Source organism: Neoarius graeffei, chromosome 27, assembly GCF_027579695.1.
Source record: "Neoarius graeffei isolate fNeoGra1 chromosome 27, fNeoGra1.pri, whole genome shotgun sequence".
Taxonomy (NCBI): domain Eukaryota; kingdom Metazoa; phylum Chordata; class Actinopteri; order Siluriformes; family Ariidae; genus Neoarius; species Neoarius graeffei.
The window spans coordinates 41,707,058-41,729,239 of record NC_083595.1 but is presented as its reverse complement, the minus strand read 5'-3'; the positions used below and the strand labels follow the sequence as shown (position 1 = coordinate 41,729,239).

Below are 22,182 nucleotides of genomic sequence, written 5' to 3'. Positions count from 1 at the left end.
TAGTTACCATTGTTCATGACTAATGTGCATTTATTTCAAGACCCGAGTATTTTGATACTGTTGTTAAATACATAAATGAGAACAACACAGAGCACCATAATATAATATCAACAAATAATAATATATTGGAAAACTTGGCAACTTGGTGTATGAGTATTGAAAGCAAATATACTTACTATCATGACTATAGCACCCAAAATATATGTCCAACATGCTTTCTGTATTTAACCATTTATGAGAGAGAAAGCATTAGGAGCTTCATATTGACTAAGAATCAACTTGAAAAAAATTAATTATTCCATAAAAATCGTAATGCAGCCAAGGCCTACCCTGCTCCCACGTTTGCTTATAAGTCCTTTGTCGTTTCTCCTCTTCAGACCGAGGTCGCTTTGTCCCCGTCTCTGGCGGTGTCTGTACACCTTTCAGAAAATTCCGCATCGCAACATAGCTTTGGCAGATGTAGATGTAAACAACAAAAAACACGTGTTTAAATGGGCGATAATGTGGCCACATCTATTGAATTTGATAATGTGATGTGGCAGTGGGGGCGTGGCCAAGCATCGGTCTGTGAATGGAGGGCGGAGTCAGGGAAGTAAGTGGTGGAATCATTGCACCTGATGGGGATTAACCTGTGTTTGTGTGTCTTCCCCAGTGACCGTGCCCTTTAAAAGGAGAGGAGAGCAGAGAAAGGGAGCTCTCTCTCCCCAACCAGAACACGTGTGTGTGTGTGTGTGTGTGTGTGTGCGCGCGCACACACACGCGCAGCTGGGAAGTGATAAAAGGCTGAAAAGCTAGCAATAAATAGTTCATTGAGAACTCAGTTCTGGCCTGCTGTGCTTCTGTGCTCCACCCACCTGGTCCAATACTACACGTGATTACCGCGATATTCAACGAGATGCGTTATAGGCATGCACAGTAGTGAAAAAACCGACAGCCTGACTCGTACACGATACGATTCGGAATTCTTCAGTAGTTTCCGTCCTGCCGATAAACACATTGATTAACACAGACACGCTTAATATGTGGCGGCTTTAGTTGACCGTGTGTCTGAATCTTCGCTTCATATATTTTTTTTATTTTCAACTAGCCAGCCCACGGTGGTGTAGTGGTTAGCGCTGTCGCCTCACAGCAAGAAGGTCTGGGTTCGAGCCCCGTGGCCGGCGAGGGCCTTTCTGTGTGGAGTTTGCATGTTCTCCCCGTGTCCACGTGGGTTTCCTCCGGGTGCTCCGGTTTCCCCCACAGTCCAAAGACATGCAGGTTAGGTTAACTGGTGACTCTAAATTGACCGTAGGTGTGAATGGTTGTCTGTGTCTATGTGTCAGCCCTGTGATGACCTGGTGACTTGTCCAGGGTGTACCCCGCCTTTCGCCCGTAGTCAGCTGGGATAGGCTCCAGCTTGCCTGCGACCCTGTAGAAGGATAAAGCGGCTAGAAATAATGAGATGAGATGAGAACTAGCCAGCCAGGCTGGCTAGTGACAGGAATTACCCGCCAAATGACAAATTAAGTCGCGAACTTCGAGCCCTGCCCATACTTGCCTAGTGCATATATTTTAATAGAGTCACTATTGTATATTTGAATCATTTGATATCATATTTCATACTGTAAATAAGTGTAATTATTCTATTCGTTATAATTTTATTTTGTATCAGGGTGCCTGGGAGAACAGCTATGCTGGATAAATAAAGCATTATTATTATTATTATTATTATTATTATTATTATTATTATATAGAGGTTTTTTGCATCCACAAATCTAAGAATATATAGGAATATAAAGGAGCTTGAAATGTTCCCATGGTCCATCTACAAGCGTCTCTAACCTTGTTAGACACTACCAGAAAAGTCTTTAAGCTTAATTTTACAGACTAAAAAAAACAATGCATGGTCCATATGCTCAAGAATCACTCATTGCATGTGGTGTTCTTTTCATACATTGTTTATACTTTTGCTCATTTTCATTCATTTGCTCGTTATATGCATTTGTTCATTTTCTGTACGAGTTTCCAGATCGCATGGAAAGGCGTCTGCGCAGTGTGTGCGGTGCTATTAAAACCTTTCTTCTCCATAAATCCCGCTCTCACTTCTTTCTCACTAGCTAGTGTTGCATTCTTCCTCTGCCTTAGGCACACTCACAGGTGCTCAGAAACATCCTTGAAGTACGCTGACTGCAAGCATCAGCCCCCTGCTCCGCCCCACCCCACCGACTTCTCATGGGCATGAAGATGCATTCTAGGGTCTGGGTGTTAAGTCTACACACACACAGGAATTGGACATCAAGCACCAGAGCTATACATGGAGGATGAAGAGCAGGTACCGAGGAGGCATCAAAGGGTGAAAACCACAACAAAACCAGACACGTAAACAGACGCCAGTGTACAGAATGACGTGGATAGTCATTAACTGCTTCCCCTCAGAGAAAGGGAGATGTTGGTAATGAAACTAAGTGCCCTTCTGCAGTCTACTGTACCCACATGACCATACCAGCCCTATGACATCATGCCTGAACAGAAAGTGTGTGCCAGATAAGGGAGGTAGTGTCGATGTGTACATATGTTGTTCAGGAGAGTCGGGCTGGCTGTTTGCATCTACAACAAGGCCGGTGTAGTTTGAATAAGCTAATATGGAAATAAGCCTCATAGTCTGTATGCAAAATGACCAACAGGCTTTCCTGCAACTCTCTGAGTTTCTTCTGTTTATATTGTAATAACATGCTAGTTTCTGACTTCCTCAACCTTACAGCTCTCTCTGTGTCAAAGCAATAAGACAAGCAGTAGCAAGTCCTGGTTTATTTGTACCGTAAAAGCAAATCTGGTTGTTAGAATACCTGCAGATTTTTTTTTTTTTAATTTCACTAATCCCACATACAGTGGAATTTATGCAACTTGGCTAATCCTGTTTATCTGAGAATATCTGTTACAGTCCACAATTTCAGATCATCCATATCTGGTGGCTTGTTTTTTGGGTGAATTTAAAGGTGGCATAAGTGACTTTTAAGACTGATCCTGTTTAACACTTTTTTTTTTAAAATAATATTACATCAGCTATCAGTAACATCTGCACACAGGAAAGAGTAAACAAAAAGACCACCAAAATCAAATTTGTTTACTTTCCTCTGAATTACATTTCCCGTCAATTCATATCCCACCCTGCCCTATTCAAGAATTCTAGCCTAAATGTGTTTTCGGGGCATTGCTTTAGAAGAAACACTGAAGGGAGGGATTTATTTGCTTGAGTTTTGAGTTTCAAAGCAATCTCAGCTAACATCCATCAAAATTGATGACTGTGCCTTTAACTACATCTTCTTGAGTATTTGTGCATGCATGCTAAATATTTTGGGAGGTTATTAATAAAATATTCTTATCTTACAGCCTGATACTGTGAATTTCACTGTCTTACCCAGAATAGTGTTAAGCCACATAGCGAGGTCTTCCTTCATGGGAAGAAGGCTGGCTTTATGCCTGCCAGCCAGCCATTCACTGTACTGATGCAGGCAGGAGAGGTCAGGAACACGCTCCCGACGGACACTGAACGGCCCATACATCCTGAAACACAACCTACACAGTGCAAGACTTGCTTTAACACACAGATATGCATATTATAATGTTACAGAAGGATTCAAAAGTCTGCATCTACTAGCATCCCAGCAGTGAGAATAGTATGACTAAACCAAGAAAAATACTTATATACTTGACTTTTTAGTAGGAATTCCTACTAAAAAGTCAAGTATTTTATATATATATATATATATATATATATATATATATATATATATATATATATATATATATATATATTACACACACACATACACACAAATAGAGGTACAGTAGGAGTCCATTTCTGTCCCCCAAGGTACAGTCTACACTAATGTACCCCCTAAAGTCTACACTAATGTACCCCCTAGGTCTCATTATTGGACTTCAAGGTACCCATGTGTACCTTTTTAGAGTAAAAAAAGGTACATTATGTTTCCAAGCAGTATATAAAGGGTACAAATAAGTACCTTAGAGGGTACTGCCCCTAAAAGGTACAATGATGTACTTTGTTATCCAAGAGCGTAACTACAAATTAAAGTGTGTATTCTTTTAATTAATTGGTACATTTTCCCCATAAAGATCATTTATTGTTCTTAAAATAATTCGTAAAGAATTGTAATTGTTTATTAAACCAGTAGTATTCACTCTCAGAACATAAAGTATATTAATTGTACCAGTGGGACAGTATCCTCTAAAGTACTCATGTGTACTCTTTAGATACTGCTTGGGAACATACATGTACCTTTTTGGCTCTAAAAAGTTACACATAATTACTTTGAGGTCTGGGAATGTGCCCTAGGAGTACATTAGCGTACATTATACCTTGGGGGATAGAAATGGACTCCTACTCTACCTCTATTTCTGACAGTGTTGAATAATATAAATGATTTTGCTTTTGGGGGCGGCACAGTGGTGTAGTGGTTAGCGCTGTCGCCTCACAGCAAGAAGGTCCGGGTTCGAGCCCCGTGGCCGGCAAAGGCCTTTCTGTGCGGAGTTTGCATGTTCTCCCCGTGTCCGCGTGGGTTTCCTCCGGGTGCTCCGGTTTCCCCCACAGTCCAAAGACATGCAGGTTAGGTTAACTGGTGACTCTAAATTGACCGTAGGTGTGAATGTGAGCGTGAATGGTTGTCTGTCTCTATGTGTCAGCCCTATGATGACCTGGCGACTTGTCCAGGGTGTACCCCGCCTTTCGCCCGTAGTCAGCTGGGATAGGCTCCAGCTTGCCTGCGACCCTGTAGAACAGGATAAAGCGGCTAGAGATAACGAGATGAGATGAGATCTATGTATCATATATTTTCTTTGTCCACAACAGATCAAGAAGGATAATAGCGTTAAATATTAGAAATAGTAATATCTAATATAGCAAATAGTTTGAAAGGAGGATAGTGAGATACATTTCAGTTTTATACAAGGATTTCTAAGATAAAAATACATTTGTTCCTGCTTGTATTTGTTAAAAAGAAATGGAAAAGGTTGATTCAGTACATACACTGATCACATTGAAAGCCATCCTTACTAGCTTCATCGTAAAACTGTAGTGTATTTATTTAGAGAGCTACAGACTATTTATAGTGTGCATATGCAGCTAACAGAACCAACAGATTCAGTCCAACTTCACGTAAGAAAAGCTGATGCCATATGAAATACAACACAGAAAGAACTGAAAGGAAGTCGTTTTTGGCTTGTGTATGAACGCATGCTGGTCACATGTCTGTGCCTTTCTCAGTGGGCTACTGTCTGATCAGACCACGCTCAGGTTTATACCACGTCGAATGAGCCAGAACTACTGTAGAAACTCAAACATACTGCACTACAGGCTGGTTCAAAATGTGAGATGTAAAAATTTAAGAGGACTCAAAGGGTTCACCTGTGCGGTGACTAACATTCATGATCTTTGAGGATATGTAAAGCAGGACCTTTTTTTTTTAAGAATAAGTGTTGGATCATAAATCTGATCACTCAAGCAGGAACACAACACATGCAGCACAGTCTCACGCATTAAAATGCGCAGTTTTGCATACGACAAAATATATACAAGCTTCACCCAAATAGCTGCTTCGGCATTTCTATTCATCAAGAAAAGATTTACTGGCTAAAATCTATGCCAGTTCCTAGCAACTGACGCCTACTGCTTTCAATAATTTCTCCCACACAGACAACCATTCATCATGAAGGACTTAACGTCAGTAGCAAATTATTTTCCCACTTCCTGTAACTATGCTGCTTTCCTTGAGGCAGGGAAAAGCATGCAGACACCTGCGGGGCAGATGTGTGAGATCCAAACAGGAGCAGACAGGAATGATGGCACAAATCAAGCCCCCATTTATTTTCTTCAAGCTTGTAGATTTGAGGAAAGGACGCAGATGTAGAGATGTATGAACACAGAAGCAGATAGTGAACAAACACCCTCATGATGTGTACAACATCAAGGAGAGGTGATGAACCTCTCAACCGGTAATGGGACTCTAATGACCTGGACATTTGCAAAATGTTAAACAAAGTCTACTCAGGTTCATATCTACAGATTTGGAGCAGGATAGGGGTAATGCTGCAGCAACATGGCTGTGTAAATACAGGTAGAACTAAAAGCAATAAGAGTTACACAGATACAGACAGAGATTATGGCGCTTTGGACCGCAACACATTTATAGTTCGGCACTGCGGATAGGGGGAAAAAAAATTTTAACTCAGAAGAGGAATGTCGGAAATTATTCACTTTTATCACCACAGATCAGCAACTTGAGACTCTTTAACTGATTCTCAGACAAAATATACGGTAATATAAAAGAGGAACATTTAATAAACTTAGAAAAGATTTGTGATTTTACCTCAACTTTTTACCCCAGATAAATTAAAATGTGCAGATAATAAATAAGGAATAAATAAATCACAGTGGAGTGGTGTGGTGCGGTCAATTATTAGCTCATCTGGCTGACAGGTGATGAACTTATGCCATCATGTGTTGTCTGTCGTCCGGCCGGCGGCATCCACAGTTCCTGAAAAATCGCTCCTTCCCGCTCTCAATTCTTCACCGATTTTTATTCTTTTTGACAGGAAGGTAGGTCTGTCTGGGATGCAAGTACTGTAGCTTCTACCCAAATTTGCATAATTTCAATTATTAATAAAGATATGGAGTAATTAAGCCCTAACGAGCAGTTTCCACACAAATCGCTTCTTCTCCCTCAATTTTTCCCCGATTTTGATTCTTTCTGGCATGAAGGTAGGGGTACCCAGGGTGCATATAACTTCTACCCAGATTTGCTTCATTACAATTATTAATGAAGTTATGGACTAATTAAGCCTTAATGGGCAGTTCAACAAAAACTGCTTCTCGGTCAATTCCTCACTATTTTGGATACTTTCTGGCAAATAGGTTGGTATTCCTAGGGTGTATATAGCTTCTATATATAGCCTGTATCTCGTGTATGTAGCTTGCAACATTTATTGCGCAAGGTGGCCCACTTTAGATCGTTCCTTCTGGACTAGACAGGGCCAGAGTGAGCTACGTCGTCATTGACGGTCTTGTTTTGATATAATAGCATGTCCTAAAGTGTTTTGTTCCTCTTATACCACACCAATTTGCCAAGGATTATAAATTTTATATTTTTTAAAAAACAGAATGATCTTTTTAAATGTTATTGGTAGATGTAATGCTGTGGAACATCTGTTAGACAAGTTGGTTCCTATTCCTATTATAGTTACTAAACAAACACTCGCTTTCATTTCACTCTCAGGAAGTGAATGAAGGGGGAAAAATGCAGCTTTTCAAATTACAAAGAAACCACAAAGTCTTCTATCCCTCCATCATCCAACCAAGAACAGTGTACAAAAAGGGCATGGCACTTGAGACTTCAATAAGTGTCTTCTTATAGAAGAGTTAATCATATCAATAATTAGTGTTTTTTCTTAACTAAATAAAAACATGTTTTTCAATTTGTTTATTATGGAACACCTTCCATCCGTTGTCGTCGTCACTGCCAAACCCGATCTGGGCTTATGGCGAACTATATTTTGTTGACTTGGCCAGAACTGCAGCAGTAGGGTGGCCAGTTCCTTTCTAACAACCCTAAATATGCCCGAGTGTCAAGCGTTTGACTGTAAAAAAAATAATCCTGATCATTGAAACAGTGAACACACACACACACACACACACACACACACATCTATGGGCAATTTAGAGTAGCCAGTTAACCTAACTGCATGTCTTTGGACTGTGGGGGAAACCAGAGCACTTGGAGGAAACCCGCACAGACATGGAGAAAGCATGCAAACTCCACACAGAAAGTCCCCATCAGCCACTGGGCTCAAACCCAGAACCTTCTTGCAGTGAGGTGACCATGCTAACCACTGCACCACCGTGCTGCCCACCTTCCATCCAAGTCCCTGTAAATAAGTTGTTACTATGGACCCAATGAAGTATGAGAACCCAGGATTTGTCTTGTGATTAGAGCTACGGTCAGAGTTGCTGAAAATTAATAAGCATTTACTGACCAATCAATGTAAGAATTTAACTTCATAGTCCAACTCTGTTGATGTTATTGCAAACACAAAAGCTGAGTTAATGTTGTAAATAATTTGGTGAAGAGAAAATTCCACCCTGGTGCCATTTGACGTGCATTGAACAGATCTGGACAGCGCTGACAGCAAAACCAGGTCCAAGAAGGATGAACAAAGTGAGAGGAATTTAACACGCGTCCAAGCCGAACTCTGGCCAGTCGGCAGGGCGTGGGAAGCACACACGGTAGCGGTACAGCATACAGGTGCTACATTCGCACCTACCGTAGACTGATGCCTGGTTCAGCACGAACAAGAGTGCAGGCAGAGGTCTTTAATCCAAACAACATACATAAAGAGCCTCTGTGTTCACACACACACACTCCTACACACATGTAAAAATGTATTAACCACATGTAGGGCCAAGCACACTATACAGCTCTGTACACTATAGGTCATAGTGAATTGAACACATAATAATACGCATGGATGTAGAGCAGCACGCAAACTCAAACAACACCTACAGAAAATAAAGAACTACACTGAAGCTGTTTTTATTGCAACTATAAGAAGAAAAAAAAAAACGCTATATATTACATACCGTGAACTGGATAATGGAGGACGATATTTCTCTAGTAAACACGCAGGCCTCATTCACACCAGGTATTAATGGTGTAAATGTGATACATATAATGTACATGTTGTGATCCCATCACTCAAACCGCATTTCAGTTGTTGTTGTCGTCATGATCATATAATATTTGTAATGTGAAGAGTAATACATCTAAAAGAACATCAAGTTAACTACAGTTAGGTCCATATATATTTGGACACTGACACAAATTCTGTTTTTTGACCTGTTTACTAAACATATTCAAGTTATAGTTATATAATGGACATAAAGTCCAGACGTTCAGCTTTCATTTGAGGGTATCCACATTAAAACTGGATGAAGGGTTTAGGAGTTTCAGCTCCTTAACACGTGCCACCCTGTTTTTAAAGGGACCAAAAGTAATTGGACAATTGACTCAAAGGCTATTTCATGGGCAGGTGTGGGAAATTCCTTTGTTATGTCATTCTCAATTAAGCAGATAAAAGGCCTGGAGTTGATTTGAGGTGTGGTGCTTGCATTTGGAAGATTTTGCTGTGAAGAAAACATGCGGTCAAAGGAGCTCTCCATGCAGGTGAAACAAGCCATCCTTAAGCTGTGAAAACAGAAAAAACCCATCTGAGAAATTGCTACAATATTAGGAGTGGCAAAATCTACAGTTTGGTACGTCCTGAGAGAGAGAGAGAGAGAGAGAGAGAGAGAGAGAGAGAGAGAGAGAGAAAGAAAACTGGTTAACTCATCAATGCAAAAAGACCTGGACACCCACAGAAGACAACAGTGGTGGATGATCGCAGAATAATTTCCATGGTGAAGAGAAACCCCTTCACAACAGCCAACCAAGTGAACAACACTCTCCAGGAGGTAGGCGTATCAATATCCAAATCTACCATAAAGAGAAGACTGCATGAAAGTAAATACAGAGGGTTCACTGCACGGTGCAAGCCACTCATAAGCCTCAAGAATAAAAAGGCTAGATTGGACTTTGCTAAAAAAAAAAAAAAAAAGACCATCTAAAAAACCCAGCACAGTTCTGGAAGAACATTCTTTGGACAGATGAAACCAAGATCAGCCTCTACCAGAATGATGGAAAGAAAAAAGTATGGCAAAGGTGTGGTACAGCTCATGATCCAAAGCATACCACATCATCTGTAAAACACGGCGGAGCCAGTGTGATGGCTTGGGCATGCATGGCTGCCAGTGGCACTGGGTCACTAGTGTTTATTGATGATGTGACACAGGACAGAAGCAGCCGGATGAATTCTGAGGTATTCAGAGACGTATTGTGTGCTCAAATCCAGCCAAACTGATTGGTCGGCGTTTCATAATACAGATGGACAATGATCCAAAACATAAAGCCAAAGCAACCCAGGAGTTTATTAAAGCAAAGAAGTGGAATATTCTTGAATGGCCAAGTCAGTCACCTGATCTCAACCCAATTGAGCATGCATTTCACTTGTTAAAGACTAAACTTCAGACAGAAAGGCCCACAAACAAACAGCAACTGAAAACCGCTGCAGTAAAGGCCTGGCAGAGCATTAAAAAGGAGGAAACACAGCGTCTGGTGATGTCCGTGAGTTCAAGACTTCAGGCAGTCATTGCCAACAAAGGGTTTTCAACCAAGTATTAGAAATGAACATTTTATTTACAATTATTTAATTTGTCCAATTACTTTTGAGCCCCTGAAATGAAGGGACTGTGTTTAAAAAATGCTTTAGTTCCTCACATTTTTATGCAATCATTTTGTTCAACCCACTGAATTAAAGCTGAAAGTCTGAACTTCAACTGCATCTGAATTGTTTTGTTCAAAATTCATTGTGGTAATGTACAGAACCAAAATTAGAAAAATGTCTCTGTCCAAATATTTATGGACCTAACTGTAAATCACGGGCCTTGGGTTTAGAAAATCTGATCACAAGAGGTCACTGAAGATGGTTGAAGATTTTCATGGAACAGAACATCCTGAAGTGCTTTATTCCTCTCATATCTAAGCACTAAGCAATTTGTCAATGATTACATTTGTGTTAATTAAACAAACAATGGCTCGTCATATTTTTCATCGGTTTATAGTACCATTTATTGTTCTGGAACACGTCATAAAAGATAGTGTCCGTTATTACTTATGATACAGCAGTTATAAATGGCCATTTCTTCCCCAGTCTCTCTGTTCCTCCCTCTCTTGGAGTTAATAAGACAAGAAATGCAGCTTGTCATGGAACCAAGAAACCACAACCACAAATTAAACAAGAATTACTAACTTCTCCATCCTGCAGACTTCCCTGTGGTGGAAAACTTAAAAATCTTAAATCAATAAAGTCAGGAAACGTTTTAAATCCATTACCACTGTATATCACAGGGGAACCATCAGGGCCTTCAGAGAAGACCCAAACATATCAGCATTTCAAATGCTATATTTAATTTCTCTCATAATTTCATTATACTTATTCTCTTCTAATTTGGCCTCATTTGCTATCAAATTTGCTTCAGAAATGAAAGGGTTACCGTCCTGAAAACATTAAAATCAAGTTATCCAATGAGATTTTTTTGTTTGTTGTCTCTAGGCTGAGAAGAGTTTAGAGCTGGCTCACTCATTGGTTAGGACTTCATTGCCAGGAAAGAGGGCCATGGCAGTGTATGTTTATGTAGGAAGTGACAGATGAATTAACAAAAATGTATCGTCCTCGGCCTTCTCGAAGGCCTACGCGAGCTGAACCGCAAGTCAGAGCCGTCAGCACAGCAGTGAAGTCACCTTCCAGCCAGTGTAGCGTTCATCAGTAGCAGGGCTCGACATTAGCACTTGCCCGATGGCCCGGCGGTGTTTTTTACATCTTTCGGGCCAGTTCGGGCCACTAAATTTGGCCAAACAGTGGCCCGGGCGGGCCAGTACGTTTTCGACACAAATTAACAAATTTTATTACTCATATTTTACCCAGAATTGTGAAGAAATTGTTTGTAAAATGCACCTTTTCGATACGAGGGCCGCCATCTTTGTTTTTGTCATCCTCCACTCCGCTCCACTCCGCCCCGCGGCAGGAGTGTGTCGTCTTCGTGCATCTTCGGAAATGGTCGGCTTCATTTTGAACTCGGCAGCCAATCAGAGCGCGCGACGTCACGCTCGGTTTACAATTTGCCAAATCGTAAAACAGCATTTCAACACACGCACTTTAGCTTCAGATGGTGTAAAATCATTCAGACTTTGTATATTAATATCAAAATTTCAGGATACACTGCCAAGAAATATGGCTACACGTCTATCAACTTTTAGTGATTCAAGAATTAAGTATAAATGTTGGTTGCTATGACTGAAATAGAAGAACAGATAAAATAATGTGGTAAATTAGATCTGATCCCATATATTATATTATTCAAATATCCAAAGATGATGAAATCTATCAAAATAGCCAAACTAAGTTTACATTAGTTCATTACAACAAAAATAATAACTATTCTGACCCTCTCTGGTACAACCACACCATGCTAAACCCAGTATACCCCCAGCTGCTAGGGTATCTGCTGTTGCCATGGCAACGGTTTATGCAAATGAGCTGAAATTGCAAAAATTTACTACTAGTTCCCCCAAGGGTATATCCTGAAAATTTGGTGTTTATATCTTGTCTTATTAAAAAAAAACCAAACATTTCACTCCTTTTTGGCTCACCTGAGCATACCTGTTAATTAGCTAATTAACAGGAAATTAGGGTTATAAATCACCCCCGAGCAGGTAAGGCTTTGCAAAAATCTCACTAGATTATTCCCCAAAGTCCACCCTTTCAGGAAATGTATGGTTTGTCAGTGATTCTCATGATATTTTATTAATTAAGAAATAAAACTTCTTCATGGGCAATAAAAATGCCCATTTAAATCCAGCATGATGAGGGTTAGTATGCCACCCTCACCTTTCATCCAGACTTGGGACTGGCCTGTGTGTGTCTTGTGGCTATTATATAAAGGTGTATGTAAAAAGTTAATTGTACCTCTATTTCTATTAGAATATCTACAGTGGTGAGAATTCAATATCTACAATTTTGAGAATATATGAGCCAAAGTTGAAACCATGACAAAAAAGGAAAATATGTCTACATCACACAGGGTGGGTTACAGGCAAAGCTTATTCTATAAAAAAGTTAGTTGCATGGTGAGGCAAAACTTAGCTTATTCTAAAACTTATACAAACAATTCATCTCATCTCATCTCATTATCTGTAGCCGCTTTATCCTGTTCTACAGGGTCGCAGGCAAGCTGGAGCCTATCCCAGCTGACTACGGGTGAAAGGCGGGGTACACCCTGGACAAGTCGCCAGGTCATCACAGGGCCAACACATAGACACAGACAACCATTCACACTCACATTCACACCTACGGTCAATTTAGAGTCACCAGTTAACCTAATCTGCATGTCTTTGGACTGTGGGGGAAACCGGAGCACCCGGAGGAAACCCACGTGGACACGGGGAGAACATGCAAACTCCGCACAGAAAGGCCCTCGCCGGCCACGGGGCTCGAACCCGGACCTTCTTGCTGTGAGGCGACAGTGCTAACCACTACACCACCGTGCCGCCCTATACAAACAATTGTTAATGTAAAACAGTAATCAACAGCATGTGTTAAACGAACAGAGAACAAGAACAAAGGAAATTTTTAAATGTAACTAAGAAATTGATAGAACAAGAAATGCAAACAATAAAATATAAATGTGAACAAACAATAAAGTTATAATAATGTTAGCAAAATATGAATAATCTTATTTTCATTAATTTCACCTTAAAATGCACCAGAATGCACGAATATGAATTGAAAAATCAAAATTTTCCAGGGGAGGGCCCCCGGACCCCCCCTCTTTGTGCAAGCACCTGTGGTGCTTGCAGCGGCTGCCTGCGGCAGCTGTGGTTCGGGTACCGCGCGCATTCAGGCCACTACATTTTCCATTTGGGCCAGTAACGTTTCAATTCCACTGGCCCAATGGGCCACCAGTGGTAAATGCTTAATGTCTAGGCCTGAGTAGTGTTAGCGAATGCATATATAGTGGTCAAGCCAGTGCTATCAAGAGCAAGTAGCACAGACTATCGACCAAGAAACTAAGATTTCTGTCTCCAGACTCTTCTTCCATGCACACTCGCCACAGTATTTCTCACTCAGACTTAAGTATTAATTTCCCTATGTAATTTACTTAGTTACTTTTAAAATCAACAACTACACACAATGGAGCAACCTGGCAGCTTGCCGTTAATCCCTTGCAAAATCCTTTGCCCTGTTGCTTTTTTGGTGTGTCTGGCTAAGTTTTACTATTAGAGCTAAGTCCCAGCTCTAATAGTAACGATTCACCACTGCTGTATATATCAAAAGGTTTAGATTATGTGCAGGACACCAAATTGTTGTGGCAAGGTGGTACAGTGGTTAGCACTGTTATCTCACAGCAAGACGCAAGAAGGTTCCGGGTTCAAACCTCATGGCTGACGGGGGCCTTCCTGTTTGCATTTTCTCCGGGTGCTCTGCTTTCCTCCTACAGTTCAAAGACATGGATCTTTTTGGTAGAAATTCCCAACCACTGGGGTTGCACAAGCCAGTGCATACTTGGTGCTGGTCCCAAGCTCGGATAGGTTGGGGAGGGTTGCGTATCTGGTGTAAAAACCTAAGCCAAACCAAATATGCGGATCATAATAATCCGCTATGGTGGCCCCTTAAGAAAGCAGCCGAAAGAAGACGATGTGGAGGATCTGTATATACAGCATGTTTCTGTGAAGTTTATCGTTACTATAGAAATGATAAATGTATTAAAACAAGAGTATTACTAGAAAAATCAATCAATCAACACCTTCTGAATTTGAGAAACAACACAGAATAAACTTCATTTCTATTAGCATACCATGCTATATGTCGCAAAGGTCCTGGCGACCCTAGGCCTTGCACAGTAACACACCTGAGCTTGCTTTTTAACTAATTATTAAGTTCTTTGTGAGCTGGGTTGGATGTGTTAGGAATTAGAAAACTTTTTACTACAGGCCGCTGTATCTCTAACATTGTGGCTAAGAAGCCCTGCACCAAACAATCAAAAAGCAGACTCTTGTGACTCTTTTCTCTTGTGTGCCATGACTGCCAGCTTCATTCGCTTTGCAGATTATAACACAAATCTGAAAACTTCAAGACTGACACCAAAACTACTAGGAAAACTGCTGTTTTATATTCAGTTGATGTCTTTTAACTTCCATTAATACTAGTAATGTGACAAAGAGTGATTTTATTTGGCTGGATGCAAAGACTTGAAGGAAAATAGACTTGGAATATTAAATTGAAGAAATCTAAATAGTCATCAGAAATTGGAGTGATGATAAATAAGCATGATTTCGGTGTTGGAGAAAATATTCAAGATTATCGTTTTAGCCATTATTGTGCAGCTCTAGATAGGAAGAAGAACATGATTTTATGTAAAATGTAAAAGACATATCACAAGACTGTCAACGTTGTCACCTACTGCACCTGTCCAAACAGGCATAAATACAGGAGAGGCACAAACTGTTCCCAAATCAGTGCTCTCATCCTGAGCCGTTTAAAAGAGGAGGTAAATAGTGATTTCTTTTATATTTTTGATAGTCTTTTTGAGAATAAAAGCCTACTGCAAAACAGAACACAAAACCCTCCAGGGCAAATCCGATATGAAAGAGCCCTGAGCTTTCTGGCACATTGTGCTCTATGTAAACTGCAGCGAAATAAAGGTTGTGTCAAGGTGTCATAATACAAACTGTTCCAATATCAAATACACCAACTTGATCTGTATCGTATCATATGATGACAGATCACAAAGTATTTTTCACTCAATAGTTTCTGTATTGCGTCTGTGTAACTTCAGCTGGTATCAGTGTCATTAATAATGACAGCATTGCAATTGACAACAACGACAACAAAAAAAACCAGTGTACATTACAGTGTACAGGAAAGTTGAGATGGGACAAAGAAACAGGATCTATCCGAGATTCATTAATGGGTTATGTAATGTTCTTTTAAAGTCAAGTTTCACAGCTTTCTGCTCCTAGAGGCTATATGTATAATGCTCAGAATCAGGTTCATACACTTTAGGATTCCTGAATGATATCATTGAGCATAAATTACAAATGAAGTCAATAAAAGAAAAATATTCTACCAAATATAAAACCCTTTTACCCCAAAAAAAAGTGTCCGTGCGCTGCAAACATTGCTTTGAATGTCTAGTGTAAAGTAATATCAGATGCGGTTACCTAATACTGGATATGGTATTTGTTGACACATGTTCATGCAACTCCTGCAGATTTTTGAGGCACACTTTCATGCTGCAAATCTCCTGTTCTACCACATCCCAAAGGCGTGTTCTACTGGATTCAGACCCGGTGACTGGGAAGGCCACTGACTTCTGCTTTGTGATATGGTGCATTATCATGCTGGAAGTGACCATTAGAAGTTGGATAAAATTGTGGCCGTGAAAGGCTCGCACATGATCAGCAACAAATAGGCTGTGGCAAGTGTTGACTGATTGGTTGGTATTAATGGGCCCAGAGTGTGCCACAAAAAAAGAAAAGAAAAAAAAAAAAACCTTCCCCACATCCACCAGCCAGGACCATAAACACATGGCATGGCTACAGAAACTGAGATTTTCCACCTGGCCACTTTTGCTGACCCTTTGCCCACTGCAGCCTCAGCTTTCTGCGCTTGGCTGACAGAAATGGAACCTGACATGGTCTGTTGTTGGAGCCCATCTACCTCAAGGTGTGATGTGCTGTGTATTCTGAGATTACAGCGATCACATTTTCCCCACACTGATGGTTGACGTGAGCATTACTCAGTGCTGCTGGACCATATTTGCATGATATTATGCATTGCACTGCTGCTACAGGATTGGCTGATTAGATAATTGCATGAATGAATAAGTAGGTGCATTAATAAAGTACTTTGGGATATATATATATATATATATATATATATATATATATATATATATATATATATATATAAGCAAATAAATACATAAATACAGTAATTAATTGATTGATTAATCAATCCTGAAATAAATCAATCCTGAAATGTGTCAAATGAAGAAAAGTTATTTTTGTGCTCCTGAAAACCTGAATTTTTGCATAGTGTAAGTTTTTATCCTACAATGACGATGTGACATTCTCTTCCACGATATAGAGGCTTTTCAGTATAATTTTAGCTTGTCTTTTTAGTCATAAAACATATCTTACAAAACCATCGGAATAATAATTAAAATGGTGGCTATTAAAATCATAAAAATTATACTTTTACGAACTCGATCCTGAGCCTGCTTTTCTTTTTAAGGAACCTGCACTAATCTACAGACAGATCTAAAAATAAATAAATAAATAAATAAATAAATAAACACGAGTGAATGAACGATTTGTTGTATAAGAACTATGATGTGGTTGTAAACAACCATTCAGGATGTGGGACATGCAAGTGTGATAACACAGCCATTAAAAGATGGCAAGAACAGTCAAGAAACCAAGAACAGACTGACTGTTTTCTTGAGCAACTTTGTACCATCCGGATTCAGGAATTCACATTTCCTGTCGTGAGACGTTTCAACAGAAATGACTGACACATTGATGATATCTGTTAAAGAGGCTGGAGGTAAAGAGTAGATATACATATGATATTTTTTTAAAGTTTTATTTTCATTATTAATATCTGAAACATTATTTCCAGATCTGTCTGACGATGAAAAATACAGTAACTGTCTTATTGTATAAATGTCCTATAATGTCAATGCTTTCCTCATTTTGTTCAAAGTGTCGTATGCAAACTATTGCACTTAATTTGAGAAATACTGTATTTCAAACCTGCATATAGAAACACAGCAATTTTTGCACTATACATGTTTTAGCTTTATATATTTGCAGACCTTTTTCCTCCTGTGGTATTGTATGGATGGATGGATAGTACTGTGCAAAAATCCTGGCACCCTACATTTATTTATTTATTTTCCCCATACAAACTTTGCTATTTTATGACTTCTACATTATCGAGTCAGTACAAAAACATTTTAGAGTTCCAAATGTTCGTTTCCCAGCACAGGGAAGAAAAATAGTTTGTATCTGAGCAGCATATTCCATAAGCGAGCACTTTTCAGATTAAAAAAGAAACCATAATGAAGGCTACTGGGTTTTGGTGCAAAATGAAGAAGCGAGTGTGACAGTCAGTCAAAGTGTCCAGAATAACTGGGGCTGGTTCTGGAAGATGCTCAGTAAAACCTACAGCTCATTTCCTTATAAAACTACACTTACTGTACCTGAAACTACTTTTTTTTTTCAAGCAAAGGGTCGTCTCACACCAAATACTGACTTTGTTTCATTTATTATGACTTCCTGCTGTTTATAGTATTTTTTTAAAATGTTGAAACATTTCATGTCATTATTTTTAAACCATTTTTGGTCTACAGCAAGACTTTTGCACTGTACTATGTGAATGTATGCTGCTCCCAATAAGGGATTAATAAAGTGTCATCTTCTCACCATGCCAATAAATTACATTATCAGTTCATTCCATATGAATCTACCTAAATGAATGTGATTTGTTTGTTTATTTACAGATTATATAAATCCTAGACTATTCACAGGTCATCAATAAGTTAGAAACAACATGAAAATCAGCAGTTCAAGACTCACCTTGATCAAGATCTTCTCAGTTGTGTGTAACTCCAGCCAGTCTGCTGTCCAACACACTGTCTGTGTCCAGGTTTCACCTCCTACAGCTGGGAGAAGTCGCTGATTCTCTCAACCAAATCTCACTGCCTGTGTCCCAAACCACGTGCAGAATCCAGCAAAATAAGCAGGCGACATATGGTAACTATGGTAACGTAGGGCGGGGCCGCTGTTTTAACAGAATGCTATGTAGTGCGGATTGGGACACAGCCCAGTCTTACACTTTGAGGAAGTGCTTAGAAAAGGAGTGCAGTAAAGTTGTGCGACATTACTTATTTGCTTTTTAACACAAAACCAAGCAATATCAAGTCCAATATTCGGATACTGTTACACTTTTTTTTATACTTTTCTTGTGTAAATAACACAATGGGCATGTTGCTTGAAGCCTTAAAATAATTGGCGACGCCATGAGGTATTTAAGAACACTACAGAGCCCCTAAAGTCCTGCAAAGAGTTAGTTAGTTAAGCTTTTCGTCCCTTCTTTGCACTCATTCTTTTCTGTGCTAACTTTCAAATTCTTCTTGTGCAACCACGTGACAAAATAGTGTGACGTATGCATCCGCCGCCATGTTGGATGATATGTCCATAGATATACATAGAAGACTAGATGCCTCGTGGGGCGGCACGGTGGTGTAGTGGTTAGCGCTGTCGCCTCACAGCAAGAAGGTCCGGGTTCGAGCCCCGTGGCCGGCAAGGGCCTTTCTGTGCGGAGTTTGCATGTTCTCCCCGTGTCCGTGTGGGTTTCCTCCGGGTGCTCCGGTTTCCCCCACAGTCCAAAGACATGCAGGTTAGGTTAACTGGTGACTCTAAATTGACCGTAGGTGTGAATGTGAGTGTGAATGGTTGTCTGTGTCTATGTGTCAGCCCTGTGATGACCTGGCGACTTGTCCAGGGTGTACCCCGCCTTTCGCCCGTAGTCAGCTGGGATAGGCTCCAGCTTGCCTGCGACCCTGTAGAAGGATAAAGCGGCTAGAGATAATGAATGAGAGACTAGATGCCTCGTGGAGCGGCACGGTGGTGTAGTGGTTAGCGCTGTCGCCTCACAGCAAGAAGGTCCGGGTTCAAGCCCCGTGGCCGGCGAGGGCCTTTCTGTGCGGAGTTTGCATGTTCTCCCCGTGTCTGCGTGGGTTTCCTCCGGGTGCTCCGGTTTCCCCCACAGTCCAAAGACATGCAGGTTAGGTTAACTGGTGACTCTAAATTGACCGTAGGTGTGAATGTGAGTGTGAATGGTTGTCTGTGTCTATGTGTCAGCCCTGTGATGACCTGGCGACTTGTCCAGGGTGTACCCTGCCTTTCGCCCGTAGTCAGCTGGGATAGGCTCCAGCTTGCCTGCGACCCTGTGGAAGGATGGAGCGGCTAGAGATAATGAGATGAGACTAGATGCCTCGTCCCCGTTGCCCGTCAACGAAGTCGAACGTCCGCACATGGCGGCCATCTTACCTCAGACAGCTGGCTTACCCATTACATTGTGTTGGTAGCGATATGTACTTTTCAGATGACCGTAACTTCCTCAAATTTCAATCGATATTCAAACGGTTTGGTTTGTTATATAAAAAAACCAAACGGAAGTATGTATTTATGATATTAATGATGAATAATCATTTTATGTTTTAAAAAAAATACATGCTGAAATTCCTATGCTGTGAGAAGCCTAACACTGCATACTTATGGATAACTGCGGCCTTAGGACAAATAACCATACAATTTATTTCCAATTTTTAGTGAAAATATTTTTACATGTGATAGGGCCGTAGGGGAAGCTAAAGTTAAATAAACAGCTTACTCACTTCTGAAACTTCAGAAATACTTCATCCACCTCAAAAACCTAATGCACTCACAGCATAGCGTAATAACAAATGTAAACTCGCATCATAGCATAATAACAAATGCACTGCCCGAGTAAGTAATAGTATAAAACAGTGACAGCGACTCACGGTAGTTTGTGACAAAAAAAGCCCGGCTGCTCATATCAGGAACTGTATTGGACATTATTTCACTAAGTAAATAACGCTACCGATTATCCTTAAAAAAATGATGTATTATCTTACTGGTGAAAGGTGATCCTGCGTGCCCTACTTTCCAGACATCGCCGGTTCGAGCAACCGAAAGCCGCGCAGAAGTCTGGCATGTCGTCACAGTCAGTAATTTAATTTCCTCTAGAAATCATAATGTAAGTTGTTTTAAATTAACCAACCCGAAAATGAAAACCATGTGCAAGTGCAACTTCAGTTATTGAAAATATTATCTCATGACCTTCCATGTAAAATTACTTGGTGCTACGAGCTAGCCTAGCATGAAACACAACTTTGACAAAGCTGCAGTAAGTCGTTTTTGAAGAGAAAAGGTACGATTTTAGCATGTTTGAGCACCCAGAATTACAACCACATTAATAATGTTTTAAGAAATCAAACCATTTGTATATATGTCAAAATTTCAGCGAGATAAGAGTATAAGCATTTAAGCATCTCAATGTACAACCTCAGTGTACCGCAAATTCTGTGCAAAAGCTTGCCTGTGGTAAGATGGCCGCCCTGTGCGGACGTTCTGGAATACGCGGTGAGGCATCTAGTCTTCTATGTATATCTATGGATATGTCATCTCATCTCATCTCATCATTATCTGTAGCCGCTTTATCCTGTTCTACAGGGTCGCAGGCAAGCTGGAGCCTATCCCAGCTGACTACGGGCGAAAGGCGGGGTACACCCTGGACAAGTCGCCAGGTCATCACAGGGCTGACACATAGACACAGACAACCTTCACACCTTCATCTTCGTTTTGGGACCGGCTGATGCTCCATCTCATCCTCTTCTTCAAAGTCACTGTCAGACTCTGAATTTTCAGAAATGTGATCCTCACGTTCTGAAACGTCTTCCTCTACATCATCATCAAAAGCTTCTCTCTCTTCCAAAATCATTTGCAAGTCCGTCTGAGCAGAGAATCTTTTGGCCATCTTGATCAGTTGTGATAAGGAACCACATCGGAAAAGCTATATTTATTGTGTCCCGCCCCCAATTTACGGGAACCTCTGTCTTGGTACCTGCAAGACAGAGGGTAAAATGTGCAGGAATGTGAGAGCAGACAGGTGTCGGTGCTTGAACGGCAGGGGCAGAAACACAAAACTCAATCTCAAACAAACACACACACTAACATCAGGCCCAGACAGGAGGAGGACAGAGTGAAGGTACACACTTTTTAGCCCCGGGTCCAGTGGACCCGAACATCCTGTACTGTATGTAATATAAATGTGTACAGTGTGTGGTCATCGAAAATGTGTTCTGATATATGTTCTTCACAGAAAATGAGCCAAGGCCAATGAGTCTGAGTTTGAAAAAATAATTAATCATATCATTGTTCCTGGGCGGCACGGTGGTGTAGTGGTTAGCGCTGTCGCCTCACAGCAAGAAGGTCCTGGGTTCGAGCCCTGGGGCCGGCAAGGGCCTTTCTGTGTGGAGTTTGCATGTTCTCCCCGTGTCCGCGTGGGTTTCCTCCGGGTGCTCCGGTTTCCCCCACAGTCCAAAGACATGCAGGTTAGGTTAACTGGTGACTCTAAATTGACCGTAGGTGTGAATGTGAGTGTGAATGGTTGTCTGTGTCTATGTGTCAGCCCTGTGATGACCTGGCGACTTGTCCAGGGTGTACCCCACCTTTCGCCCGTAGTCAGCTGGGATAGGCTCTTGCGACCCTGTAGAAGGATAAAGCGGCTAGAGATAATGAGATGAGATGAGATCATTGTTCCTTTGATAAAAAAAATGAAAACGGGTCCCACAGACCCGAACACCATACAAGGGTTAAAGTCGTCCAATTATACAGAGGATTTAGCCTCATTACCACTGATCGAATACCTTGATATTATGAACTG

General features: G+C 40.7%; 1 protein-coding gene across 2 annotated transcripts in view; it reads right to left on the bottom strand.

The window, feature by feature from the left end:
* gas2b (growth arrest-specific 2b) overlaps window positions 1-18,397 on the bottom strand; it is a 46,731-nt gene extending 28,334 nt beyond the window's left edge. The window contains exons 1-2 of one of the 2 annotated variants that reach the window (XM_060911948.1): window positions 18,288-18,397; window positions 3,398-3,555 (exon numbers count right to left, since the gene is read on the bottom strand). In XM_060911948.1, the coding sequence (XP_060767931.1) occupies window positions 3,398-3,542 (145 nt within the window). In that variant the 5' untranslated portion in view covers window positions 3,543-3,555; window positions 18,288-18,397. The remainder of the gene's footprint in view (window positions 1-3,397; window positions 3,556-18,287) is intronic. The other variant, XM_060911949.1, reaches the window with a different exon arrangement.
* Between the last annotated feature and the right edge of the window lie 3,785 nt (window positions 18,398-22,182).